Raw genomic sequence first — 12425 nt, 5'->3', positions numbered from 1 at the left:
TAACTTTTCCCAGCCCTTCTATGCTTACAGACAGCTGGAATTCCTTAGAAAATACACTGAAGACAATCCAATTCCAATGTAAAATAAAATTTCAATCATTTAAATTTTTTCTAAAAAATAGAAATTTCCAGTACCTCTTTTTCTATGTCCATGTAAAAAAATTTTTGCCTATGAGAAGCAAAGCAATTAACCATTTTTTCTCCCCTCTCACCCCATTTTCTCATAGAGCTCCAAAGAAGTGTTACTTTAGATGAATGCCAAACATAAAGCACTTCCAGAAGTCAAGGCCAATATGGTCTTAGAAGAAATTCTGTTTGCTCCAGAAATACCAGGTAAGGGTTCCCAGACAAGCTGCTGAAATTCTGGAAGACTCAGCATTGTTCTCAAAGTTTTCTGGCAAACCCATGCTGGGGAGAATTGTGATGTACCTTAAGAGTAGTGAAGATTCTGAGGTATCACCCCAGTGATACAGTTAGCTACTCTGTTTAGGTCACTATCATCCCCGTCATGACTCACTAAACTGAGCATTTCTAAAAATAAAAAGCCATGTGAAATCTTAAATATTTTACCATGCCTACATTTCATTACTCCATCTCTAGAAGAAATTCACCGAAAAACATTTCACAATCACTGCAGAAATATTTACAAGTGTAACTTCCAAACAATGTTCCTCATTCAAAATTACTTGCATCTTCTAGGATTTCTCTGCTTCTAGCTGAGAAATTAAGCTAACTTGTCAACATCAAACTAAATAAGTAGCAGATTGTTCATTAAAAGCTATTAGGACAGATTTTTTTTCTTTTTAATTTCCATGCTGAATCTGAAGCAGTTGCATTTACAGCTGCCCTTCAAACCTCCACATTGGAAATGTGGATGCTCACCCACTGTGGCTGTGACTGGATTGGTTCCTGACCCAAGCACACACATTCTTCCTGAAGGAGTCCTGTTCCAGAGTGATTCTGTTTTGTGAAGAATCTCATGGAAAAAAGGTTGCAGAAAGCAGGGAGGAGCAGGAGCAGGGAGGCAGTGAAATTTCAAACAGGCTGTGATGCTATTCTAGGTGTTTTGCTGTGAGATATTAGAAAGCAGTGACAGGAAACAGCCACTGCCTGCCCCAGGGCCTGCACGTCCTCATCCCAAAGGAAAAGGGACCTAAAGAAAGCTGCAGAGAGCATTTTTACAAGAGCAGGTACTGATGGAAAAAGGGGCAATGACTTTACAGTGACAGAGGGTAGCTTTAGATGGGATATTGGGAAATAGTTCTTGACTGTGAGGATACTCAGGAACTGGCACAGGTTGCCCCAAGCAGCTGTGATAGCGCCATTCCTCAAAGTGTTCAAGGACATCTTCTGAGCCAGGCTTTGGACAACTGGGTCTACTGCAGGTCATCCCTCCATGCCCAAGGCAGTGGGGTTGGAGCTAGATGATCACCAAGGTCCCTTCCAGCCCAAACCATTTCACGGCTCACCAAGTAGATGTTGCCCCTCCCCCAGCGGGCTCCATGACACAGAACCCCACAGTGCCCAGAACATGGAACCCACCCCTCTGTGACATCAGCCCCAGGGCCCAGGGCACCACAGGCAGCGCAGCTGCTGCGGGCACTGCGGCTGTGGCTGTGCTGCTGCATGGAGCTCTCAGTGCTTGCAGCTGACACATGCCTCTGGCAGCCATGAATTGGCTCAGCCTCCTCATCCTGCTGACTGTGGCCGGGCTGGCACAGAGCATCCAGTACACTTGTGGGTGAGTGGCCCCAGGCCCTGGGAGGGAGCCATGGCAACAACTGCAGCCTTCCCTGGAGGGGACCTACCTGTCCCCCATGGCTGGGCCACAGCTTCCCACCCACCATGGGAAGCCTCAGTTCCTTGCCAGCGGCCAGGTGCTGGCATGGACAGATGCACACCCCATGGGCTTCCCTGGCCTGCTGTGTGTTCAAGCCCTTGTGGGGAGGGCAGAGGGCTGAGCTTCAGCCTGAGCCACAGCAGGCCATGGAGCAGTACAGAAATGACTTTCTGCTTGCAGAGGGAGCTGTGGGCTCCGAGCTCCACCACCTACCAACAGCCCCATGACTTATTCCTATGGCGACATGGCTTATGACTACGGCATGACACGCATCGTGGGTGGCATGGATGCCGCAGAAGCAGAATGGCCCTGGATCGTCAGCATCCAGCACCCCTGGGTACCAGGCCTGGGACACTGGTGTGGAGGGTCCCTCATCACTGCAGATTGGGTCCTCACAGCAGCCCACTGCTTCGACAAGTTTGAGTAAGGAGGAGCAGGAAATGGGGACATCCCCACAATACCAGCAGGTGCCCTGTCAGCAGCACCACCAACAACTCCCATCCCCTTTCCTCTCAGGCAGCCAGGCTGCCACAGTGCTCAGGAGAAGCCTGGGCTTGCGCCAAGGCTTCCTAACAGCCTCCAGCTTGATATTCCCCCAGCCTAAGGCATGCGAGGGCACTCACACCTGCCAGAGCACTGCTCCCTCTCTGCCTTGCCATGCAGTGGTCTCACAACTGCTGGTCTGCTGTGACTCCCTCTCAGCCCTCTCTCCATCCCCTTTGCAGTAACATCAGCCTGCTGTATGTGTTGATTGGGGCCACCCAGTTGACACAGCCAGGCCCTGGGGCACAAGTGCGCAGTGTCAAGAAGGTGGTGATACACAGCGACTACAAGCGTATCGACTACAGCTACGACATTGCGCTGATGCAATTGGACCGTCCTGTCCTGTGCAGCTCCTACATCCAGCTGGCCTGTGTGGCTGATCCCACCCTAAGAGTCTCAGAGCTCATCAACTGCTGGATTGCTGGCTGGGGTGTCACTACTGCAAGAAGTGAGTACACAAGATCTGTCCCAACTTCGGGACAGCTCAGCACACTGGGGAGAGGGTTTGGGTTTCCCCACAGCATAGGCCAAAGCCAGGCTGCAGGATATACACCTCCACAGAGATTGGTATGGCCCTAGGGAAAGGGATTCACCAGACAGCAAAGGAGAACTGGCATGGTGCTGCCAGGGGCTTATTCCTTTCTCTGCTCACAGATCTAGATTCAGCTGATCGCCTTCAGCAGGCCAAGGTCCAGCTCATCGATGTCCAGCTCTGCAACAGCAGTGACTGGTACTCAGGGGAAGTCCATCCCTACAACTTGTGTGCTGGTTACCCTCAGGGCAATATCGACTCCTGCAAGGTAGGAGTGTGACACGAGTCACTCAGCCCCCAGCAGCACCAGCAGCCTGGGCAGCACCGCCCCAACACAGCCCAGGGCCGGCTTTGCCCAGCCACTCAGTCACCCTCCCAGCCCCAGCTCCCCCCTCCCCCAGCTGCTGTGGGGCCTTTCTCCACATTCTCCATCCACACCTGCCTGCCCAGGCCTCCCCTTGTGCCAAAAGCCCAGACAGCCCAGCTAATGGTCCTGGTAGCCCAGAGGTCCAGGTGCCAAACGTCCATCCTCTGCACATCCAGGAGCCCTGTGCAGAGACAACAGAGAGAGCCCTACCCTACAAGAACCCAAGACATTCACAGCCAAGCTTCTGGAGGCTCCAGGCCCTGAGCAGAGCCTTCCTCTGCCCAGAATACAGCTCTGGCAGGGGCTGTGGGATAGAAAGAGACAGCCCCAGTGCTGGCAGATGCCACCAACACCACCTTAATCTTCTGTGCTCTGCTGCAGGGTGACAGCGGTGGTCCTCTCATGTGCCAGGACAACAACGCTGAGTACTGGTGGGTCGTCGGACTAACCAGCTTTGGAACAGGCTGCGCCAGAGCAAGGCAGCCTGGAGTCTACATCTCCACTCAGCACTTCTATGACTGGATCGATTACAACATACGTATAAACACAGTTAAAAGTGCTCCTTGAGCAGCAGGACAGGCAGGATCCAGGGCAGGCTACAGTGCACCACAACCATTTCCTGCTGATCCAAAGGCAGCCTTAGGGTCAAAACCCTGCTCTGTCCTGACCACACTCCTCTCCTCTGTGCACACTGATGCTGGAGTTGATCTAGTTGTTGAAATAAAGTTACCTTGGTTCACAGGGAACCATCTTTTCAGTGCAATTCCAACTCCTGGGCAAGACAAGAAGTGCCATGCTCAGCACCTGCAGAGTGAGCCTGGGGGCACCAAGGGACAGACTGGCTCCAAAGAGCTCCAAAGTGCCTGGTCAGAGAGGAGAGTGCTCTGAGCCACCATGGGCTGGAGGAACCTGGTACATCAAGCCTCAGAAAGGGATAGGAAAAAAGCAGATAGATACCTTGAAGGCAATGCTCAAATGTACATGGGCTGCTGATTTAGGGTCTGATGTGAGCCTGAGCTAAAGGAACACATCTGGGAAATTCCTAAGCATGACAAGGGAAACTCCTGGCTCTTGACTGGAGTGCCAGTGCCCTAAGGCAGAGGCAGATTTCATGGGCAGCAAAGGGGGATTGATGTGCCAGGTGGTCACACTTCACAGATACTCAGAGGAGGAGCTGGGGTCATTCTGGGGAGAGGAACCTGGCAGGAACAGTAGGAAAGCACACCAGGAATGCCATGGAAGGCCAAGGTGTGTGGGCCAACACCACCTGCAACACCAAGGCTGTTCACAGGCAGGGCCAACCTGTGAGCCAGGAGGAAATGATGCCTGGGCTTGGCTCAGGGAGGAGATGAGGGCAGAGAAAGGGAGAAGTTGAGGAAGATGAGAGGGCTGTATAAGCCTGGCAAATGAAGAGAAAGAGCAATCAAAGAGCCAGCTGCACAGACACAAACTGCATCTTGGTGTGCTTCTTTTCCTGAGTGCTGCACAGAATCACCACAGGATAGGAAAGAACCTTCTTATCTCAATTCGCTAATTAACAAATAATCTACAAACTGTACAAATCTGCACCAAAATTTCTGCCCTTTTCAATCAAAATTTGATTCTGTTGGGTGGGGAGACTTGTTCAAGGGTACACTTGGGGTAGACTGCCATGGGGTCATCTTGCTGAAGGTAGTTTTCACCTGTCTTTTCCAGGTGAAGGCAAGTGAACATTGACTTTCTTCCTCTAATGGAATGCTTCAAAATGCCTTGTGCTAAGTGTCACTCCATCTGCTTCTGGATACTCTTCTTGGCTTCAAGTGATGCCTTAAAGAACCTAGAAACAAAACAGCACACCTTTGACATAATGTTAGTATAGGAGGTAATATAAAGGCTGAGCTTTATTGGAGGCCTCCTGTGGCAGATATGGCCAATGTCCATAGAATTCCTCCCCCACATGGGGTGAATACAGTTTTATAAGCTTAGCAAATTAGCATATTTGACAAAAATCACCAGTTAGGACCACAAATGGTGAAATAATTCCTCCCTCGGTTCAACAGTCTCTAAATCCTCCCTCACTCCCTATCCCCCATCCAGATAGAAACTAAACTTTGTTTATGAAAATGCATCTCAAAGAGCTGTTTCCAGCCTTTGTTCCCAAGAAGAATCAAGATAGGATTAGGGGCTTTGTACTCTCTGGGGCATGGAGCTCTGAAATATGTTTTGTCTGTCTGCTTAGGGAAAAGGCAGGGAAAAGTATTGGGAAAACTCGCCACAGATACAACAACAGGCTACAGAGCTACAAATGTATGTGTAAAGAATACAGAGAATATATAAAAGAAAAAATATGGCATCAGCAGGCCAATGGAGTCCTGTCTCACAGTGGGTGGCACTCTTCCCTCTGTGTTAATCAAGATGGGCTGTGCTGAGAACAACCACCCCCACATCTGTACCAGTCCCTGCCACCCTGGCATAAGCTTCTTCAGATATTCCCTGAAGTAAATTTCAGGGGCGGCCTGCTCACTAAAGACACTGAGTGAAAGAGTGTCACTCAGGGCTGGGGATGGCCATTACCCTGCCCAGTGAGCAGACCAGTTTAGTCACCCAATCATCCTGGATCAACCTTATTGCGCTGTCTTGGCAAAATTCTGCTGCACAAACAATTTCTCCCAGTTCTGTGCAACCTCAGCCATGGACATCCCCTCACCTAAACCAGGGATCTTTCTCATCACATCAAACACATCGAGGCATGTGAAACCCCTTTCTGAAGGAGTCCCTTGTGAAGGGACTTCCACTACCTTCTGTGTGTGCCCAGGGACCCTAGCAACCCTGGCATGAGGGACACAAGGCTCTCCCTGTGCCTGTCTCCAAAAGCCTTTGAGCAGAGACTCAAATGTCCTAGCAGAGACTCGGGGCCCCCCAACTTGTGCCTTATGAGGGCCTCCACAACTCCTCTGTGGCCTCCTTACACTGATCATGCTGCGCATGCCTTCTCCACTCTCTACCAGTGATTTCACCAAATCTGCACCAAATGCCACAACAATAGAGAGGCTCAAATACACCTGTATAATTTACACAGAGTGTGAACATGGAGTTGTAACACTCCCAATTTGGCTCCTTCCTACTGTAAAGATCCCAGGTGAGCTCATCAATACCTGCTCTGAAGGACAGAGGCTCCAGCAGTACTGCCATTGGGTCCCATCTGGGCTGCCAAAGTGGTGAGGAAACTTACCTGTGTGACCAGGTTGGAAGCACAGGTGGCTCCAACGAGCCAATGGTTGCCCCATTGGATTCCCTACCCACACCACTCTCACCCAGTCAGAGCAGGTTTCCATACCCATTCAACCTCAGGATTCCCCCAGCAGACTCACAGATGTTGCGTTCCATAAAGAGCCACCGGCTCCTGCTGCAGCGCTCAGTGTCCATTCAAATCCTGGCCAGTGCCACAGCTCCCTGTGCCCTCTGTTATGCAAAGCATGGGCAGTTCACAGCCTCTGGTCCTGGGCTCCTGCCAGCCAGAGCTCAATCTGCAGCTGGCACTGCAGCTGCACACCCAGCTCCCTGCCCCAAATGGATTCCTCAGCCACTGCCTGCCCTGGGGACTGCACAGCCTCATCCTGCAAGAAGAGGGGCCCAAAGAAAGCAGCAGAGAGCCTTCTTATAAGGGCAGGTCCTGACAGGTCAAGGGGCAATGATTCTACAGTGACAGAGGGTAGCTTTAGATGAGATCAAATGAAGGAATTCTTGACTGTGAGGCTGCTTGAGATACTGGCATCCCAGAGCAGCTGTGGATGTCTGTTTTTCATGTAAGCAGGGTCAGCACAGAAGACACAGATACCAACTTCAGGAATAAATGTAATTTACTATAATTTAAAACTGCAAAGAATTGCAAATGGATAACTAAAGAGGACATCAAATCATTAGCAAATATTTACAAAAGGCAATGCATCTAATCATTATTATAAAAGACTGCCTACAGTGATGAAGAAAGACCTATCACATGTTACCCTAATCCGTGACCATCATCCAGGCCTGCCCATCAACTGGGGGGAAGCCACTGTCACAGTGAAGGATTGGGGAACCACTGACAGCAACTGGGAAACCCTGCAGGTACCTTCCTCTACAGACAGTGAGGTTACTGACTGTGCTGTGAGAGGTCCCCATTTTTATATTGTGGATTAAGCAAGATACCAAAACATCTAGTGCAGTAACATCTGGATTCAGTCTCCTACTGGGATGCTCCCGAGGCCTGGGAGTGCTCCAGGAGAAACCAACAGATTTGTCAGTGATCCCACACCCCCAAAACAAGGCCAGATATGGCCCTGTCCAGTTCCTAAGTATGAAAAGGAAAATCCCTATTTCTCCAGTGAATGGAAATAAATAACATTGGTTTGAAGGTCCATCTAGTGGCCAGTTTTGGCTAAAGGCTTGTTGTTCTGGCCATAGTCAGGGCCTGTTGATCAGGACTTAGTACTTCAATGCCCCATCCCTCAAAGTATTCAAGGACACCTTCTGAGTCAAGATATATACACTGTGGACAACTGGGTCTACTGCAGGTCATCCCTCCATGCCCAAGGCAGTGGGGTTGGAGCTAGATGATCACCAAGGTCCCTTCCAGCCCAAACCATTTCACGGCTCACCAAGTAGATGTTGCCCCTCCCCCAGCGGGCTCCATGACACAGAACCCCACAGTGCCCAGAACATGGAACCCACCCCTCTGTGACATCAGCCCCAGGGCCCAGGGCACCACAGGCAGTGCGGCTGCTGCGGGCACTGCGGCTGTGGCTGTGCTGCTGCACGGAGCTCTCAGTGCTTGCAGCTGACACATGCCTCTGGCAGCCATGAATTGGCTCAGCCTCCTCATCCTGCTGACTGTGGCCGGGCTGGCACACGGGACATGGGACAACTGTGGGTGAGTGGCCCCAGGCCCTGGGAGGGAGCCATGGCAACAACTGCAGCCTTCCCTGGAGGGCACCTACCTGTCCCCCATGGCTGGGCCACAGCTTCCCACCCACCATGGGAAGCCTCAGTTCCTTGCCAGCGGCCAGGTGCTGGCATGGACAGATGCACACCCCATGGGCTTCCCTGGCCTGCTGTGTGTTCAAGCCCTTGTGGGGAGGGCAGAGGGCTGAGCTTCAGCCTGAGCCACAGCAGGCCACGGAGCAGTACAGAAATGACTTTCTGCTTGCAGAGGGACCTGCGGGCTCCGAGCTGTGGTGTCTGACTATGGCCTCATGATGTACTACTATGGCGACATGGCTTATGACTCCAGCATGACACGCATCGTGGGTGGCACAGGTGCCAAGCCTGGGGCCTGGCCATGGATGGTCAGCATCCAGCACCCCTGGATACCAGGCCTTGGGCATCTGTGTGGAGGGACCCTCATCAGCACACAGTGGGTCCTCACAGCAGCCCACTGCTTCGACAAGTTTGAGTAAGGAGGAGCAGGAAATGGGGACATCCCCACAACACCAGCAGGTGCCCTGTCCACCTGCAACTCCCATCCCCTTTCCTCTCAGGCAGCCAGGCTGCCACAGTGCTCAGGAGAAGCCTGGGCTTGCGCCAAGGCTTCCTAGCAGCCTCCAGCTTGACATTCTCCCAGCCTAAGGCATGCGAGGGCACTCACACCTGCCAGAGCACTGCTCCCTTTCTGCCTTGCCAAGCAGAGGTCTGGTAACTGCTGGGCTGCTGTGGCAATGTAGCTCTGCTCCCTCTCAGCCCTCTCTCCATCTCCTTTCCAGTAACATCTATCTGCTGTACGTGGTGATTGGGGCCACCCAGTTGACTCAGCCGGGCCCTGGGGCACAAATGCGCAGTGTCAAGAAGGTGGTGATACACCAGTACTACAATCCTGCTGACATGAGCTACGACATCGCCCTGCTGGAATTGGACCATCCTGTCCAGTGCAGCCCCTACATCCAGCTGGCCTGTGTGCCTGATGCCACACTGAGAGTGTCTGAGCTGCAGAACTGCTGGGTGGCTGGCTGGGGTGCCACTGCTGCAAGATGTGAGTTCCAAGAGCAACTCCTGGGCCAGCTCAGCACACTGGGGAGAGGGTTTGGGTTTCCCCATAGCAGAGGCTAAAGCCAGTGCCTCTGCAGAGGCAAAGCCAAACCCTAGGGAAGAGAATGTCCTTCCCAAGTCAGGAGAGGAGAATGGGCAATGTAGTGCTCAGGGTTTATTCCTTTCTCTGCTCACAGCTCAGCAAGCAAGTGATCACCTGCAGGAGGCCAAGGTCCAGCTCATCAATGTCCAGCTCTGCAACAGCAGTGACTGGTACGCAGGAGAAATCCACACCCACAACTTGTGTGCTGGTTACCCTCAGGGCAACATCGACACCTGCCAGGTAGGAGCACACCACGAGTCACTCAGCCCCCAGCAGCACCAGCAGCCTGGGCAGCACCGCCCCAACACAGCCCAGGGCCGGCTTTGCCCAGCCACTCAGTCACCCTCCCAGCCCCAGCTCCCCCCTCCCCCAGCTGCTGTGGGGCCTTCCTCCACATTCTCCATCCACACCTGCCTGCCCAGGCCTCCCCTTGTGCCAAAAGCCCAGACAGCCCAGCTAATGGTCCTGGTAGCCCAGAGGTCCAGGTGCCAAACGTCCATCCTCTGCACATCCAGGAGCCCTGTGCAGAGACAACAGAGAGAGCCCTACCCTACAAGAACCCAAGACATTCACAGCCAAGCTTCTGGAGGCTCCAGGCCCTGAGCAGAGCCTTCCTCTGCCCAGAATACAGCTCTGGCAGGGGCTGTGGGATAGAAAGAGACAGCCCCAGTGCTGGCAGATGCCACCAACACCACCTTAATCTTCTGTGCTCTGCTGCAGGGTGACAGCGGTGGTCCTCTCATGTGCCAGGACAACAACGCTGAGTACTGGTGGGTTGTTGGAGTGACCAGCTGGGGAAAAGGCTGTGCCAGAGCAATGAGGCCCGGAGTCTACACCTCCACTCAGCACTTCTATGACTGGATCCTGGTCCACACAGGCACAAACACAGTTGGAAGGGGTTCTCCAGCATCACAAACCTGGAGTAATTTTGTGACGGCTCACCTACCAACTCTGAAGCCATGGCCAACACGTCCCCTTCCCACTCCTAAGCCATGGCCAGCACGACCCCTTCCCACTGTTAAGCCATGGCCAACACTACTCCCCACTCCTAAGCCATGGCCAACACTACTTCCCACTCCTAAGCCATGGCCAACACAACCCCCCACTCCTAAGCCATGGCCAACACAACCCCCCACTCCTAAGCCATGGCCAACACCACCTCCCACTCATAAGCCATGGCCAACACCCCTTCCCACTCCTAAGCCATTGCCAACACACCTTCCCACTCCTAAGCCATGGCCAACACTTCCCCCCACTCCTAGGCCATGGCCAACACGACCCCCCACTTATAATCCATTGCCGACTACAATCCCCTCCCAAAAGCCTTGGCCGACAGTGCCCCCCACTCCAAAGCCAACACCATTGGGTGAGGTCAGCTCCTGCCCATTTCCACTCAACAAGCTGGTAGACTTCTTTACTAAGGTGAAGAAGCTCCTTCATGAGGTCCTTGGACAAAACTCAGCTTGAGCAGCAGGACAGGCAGGATCCAGGGCAGGCTGCAGTGCACCACAACCATTTCCTGCTGGGGCAATGCCTGCTGATACAAAGGCAGCCTCAGGGTCAAAAACCTGCTTTGTCCTGACCACACTCCTCTCCTGTGTGCAGGCAAACATTGGAGTTGACTAAGTTGTTGAAATAAAATTACCTATGCTCAAAGTGAATCAGCTTTTCAGTGCAATTCCAACTCCTGGGTGAGACCCATTAGGCACAAAGGGACAGAGTGGCTCCAAAGAGCTCCAAAGTGCCTGGCCAGAGAGGAGAGTGCTCTGAGCCACCATGGGCTGGAGGAACCTGGTACATCAAGCCCAGGAAGAGGATAGGAAAATATTTTCATTAAGGCTCCAGTATTTGCTAAAAACTCCTGGGAGACATTACTGCCTTACTGTACTCAAGATAAATTCCTCCCATAGTAACCATTTGTGAGAAATGTTGCTTTTTTACAACACTGACACTTCTCCCCTATGTCATTTCCCCCTCTCCTCAGTGGCAAAATAGGCACTGTGCTATGCAGTACAGATACCAATGCTATTACTTGTATTTTTTCATTTATCTGGTCCAATTTTCACATCTCACTAGTGTCCAAAATGTGCTTTATTCTCTAAAAATCCTAATAGAAGAGGAAAAGTTAGGGGAGGGAGTTGAAAATCCCACACACAGAGCACACCTTGAGCTATGACATTCATAAGCACAAGCAAACCTAAATTTCCATACCTTGTGCTCGTTCAGGGCTGAGGGAAACTGAAGGCTCTCATATCCAAGCTAGTTGCAGTCAGCCCTTATATCTATTCTAAATCTACAATTTCCAATTAAAACCATTCCCCCTGGCCCTATACCTACAGAACCTACTAAGTCAAAACCAAGTAAATGAATGCTGTTACACCCTTAAAAAATAGCCTGCTGAAACACACTTGCACTCAGTGAAAGTCACCCTTTGCATTATGCCTAGCACCAAAACACAAAGCCACTGGATGAAAAGGAAAAAACAATTATTATGCCACATATTATTCATGCCATGGCACAAATTCCACCTGTCCTCCATCTCAAGAAGTACCACAATCCAAAACACTTTCCTGCCCCCAAGCATCTAAAGCCCATGCCCACTCTCCACACTGCTGCATCCCCCAGTAAACACTTGCAGCCTCCCCATCCAAATCACTGACAGCTCACATAAGTGTAATTCAATCTATGCTAATTTTCCAATTAATTCAGTATTCTTCTCTCCAACATTCTAACCCCAACTGACATGAAAAGCAGGCACCCATTTGTACACCGAGATGGCAGAACAGCTGAATGCTTAATGACCTAAGTAGCTCAATTAACTGATGATTATTAAATCCTAGAAAGGTTTCCAAAGTGAAAGGTTTCCAAAGTGAACTGTAGGGAGTTTCCCACCACACAAGCTAAATGTGAGACCATGAGCTTTATTTTAGAATGAGTGGGAAAACTTGCTAATGTTTTATTTTCTTCAAGGGAAATAGATGGTTTCAACAGACTCTAAAATGCTTTGTTTAAAAATCTTATTAGTCATGCCTTACTCAGCTAACACTTAGCCCAAATTG

General features: G+C 51.4%; 2 protein-coding genes across 4 annotated transcripts in view; both read left to right on the top strand.

The window, feature by feature from the left end:
• The first annotated feature begins 1580 nt into the window (after nucleotides 1-1580).
• Nucleotides 1581-11030, top strand: LOC137471362 (acrosin-like). Of its 2 annotated transcripts, XM_068185622.1 has the most exons (6): nucleotides 1581-1740; nucleotides 2020-2262; nucleotides 2565-2830; nucleotides 3037-3182; nucleotides 3663-3876; nucleotides 10862-11030. In XM_068185622.1, exons 1-5 carry the CDS (start codon nucleotides 1655-1657, stop codon nucleotides 3846-3848), a joined length of 927 nt encoding a protein of 308 aa, XP_068041723.1. In that variant the 5' UTR covers nucleotides 1581-1654; the 3' UTR covers nucleotides 3849-3876; nucleotides 10862-11030. The 2 variants fall into 2 exon arrangements, with proteins under 2 accessions (XP_068041723.1, XP_068041722.1); XM_068185621.1 differs by lacking the exon at nucleotides 10862-11030 and having other exon boundaries at nucleotides 3663-4023.
• The window catches only part of LOC137471358 (acrosin-like), a 183231-nt gene continuing 178757 nt past the window's right edge, over nucleotides 7952-12425 (top strand). The window contains exons 1-5 of one of the 2 annotated variants that reach the window (XM_068185614.1): nucleotides 7986-8172; nucleotides 8452-8694; nucleotides 9002-9267; nucleotides 9461-9606; nucleotides 10087-10839. In XM_068185614.1, the coding sequence (XP_068041715.1) occupies nucleotides 8087-8172; nucleotides 8452-8694; nucleotides 9002-9267; nucleotides 9461-9606; nucleotides 10087-10833 (1488 nt within the window). In that variant the 5' untranslated portion in view covers nucleotides 7986-8086 and the 3' untranslated portion in view covers nucleotides 10834-10839. Of the gene's footprint in view, nucleotides 8173-8451; nucleotides 8695-9001; nucleotides 9268-9460; nucleotides 9607-10086; nucleotides 10840-12425 lie in introns of those variants that run through there. The other variant, XM_068185615.1, reaches the window with a different exon arrangement.

Source organism: Anomalospiza imberbis, chromosome 3, assembly GCF_031753505.1.
Source record: "Anomalospiza imberbis isolate Cuckoo-Finch-1a 21T00152 chromosome 3, ASM3175350v1, whole genome shotgun sequence".
NCBI lineage: Eukaryota > Metazoa > Chordata > Aves > Passeriformes > Viduidae > Anomalospiza > Anomalospiza imberbis.
This window is presented reverse-complemented; position numbering and strand designations above follow the sequence as displayed.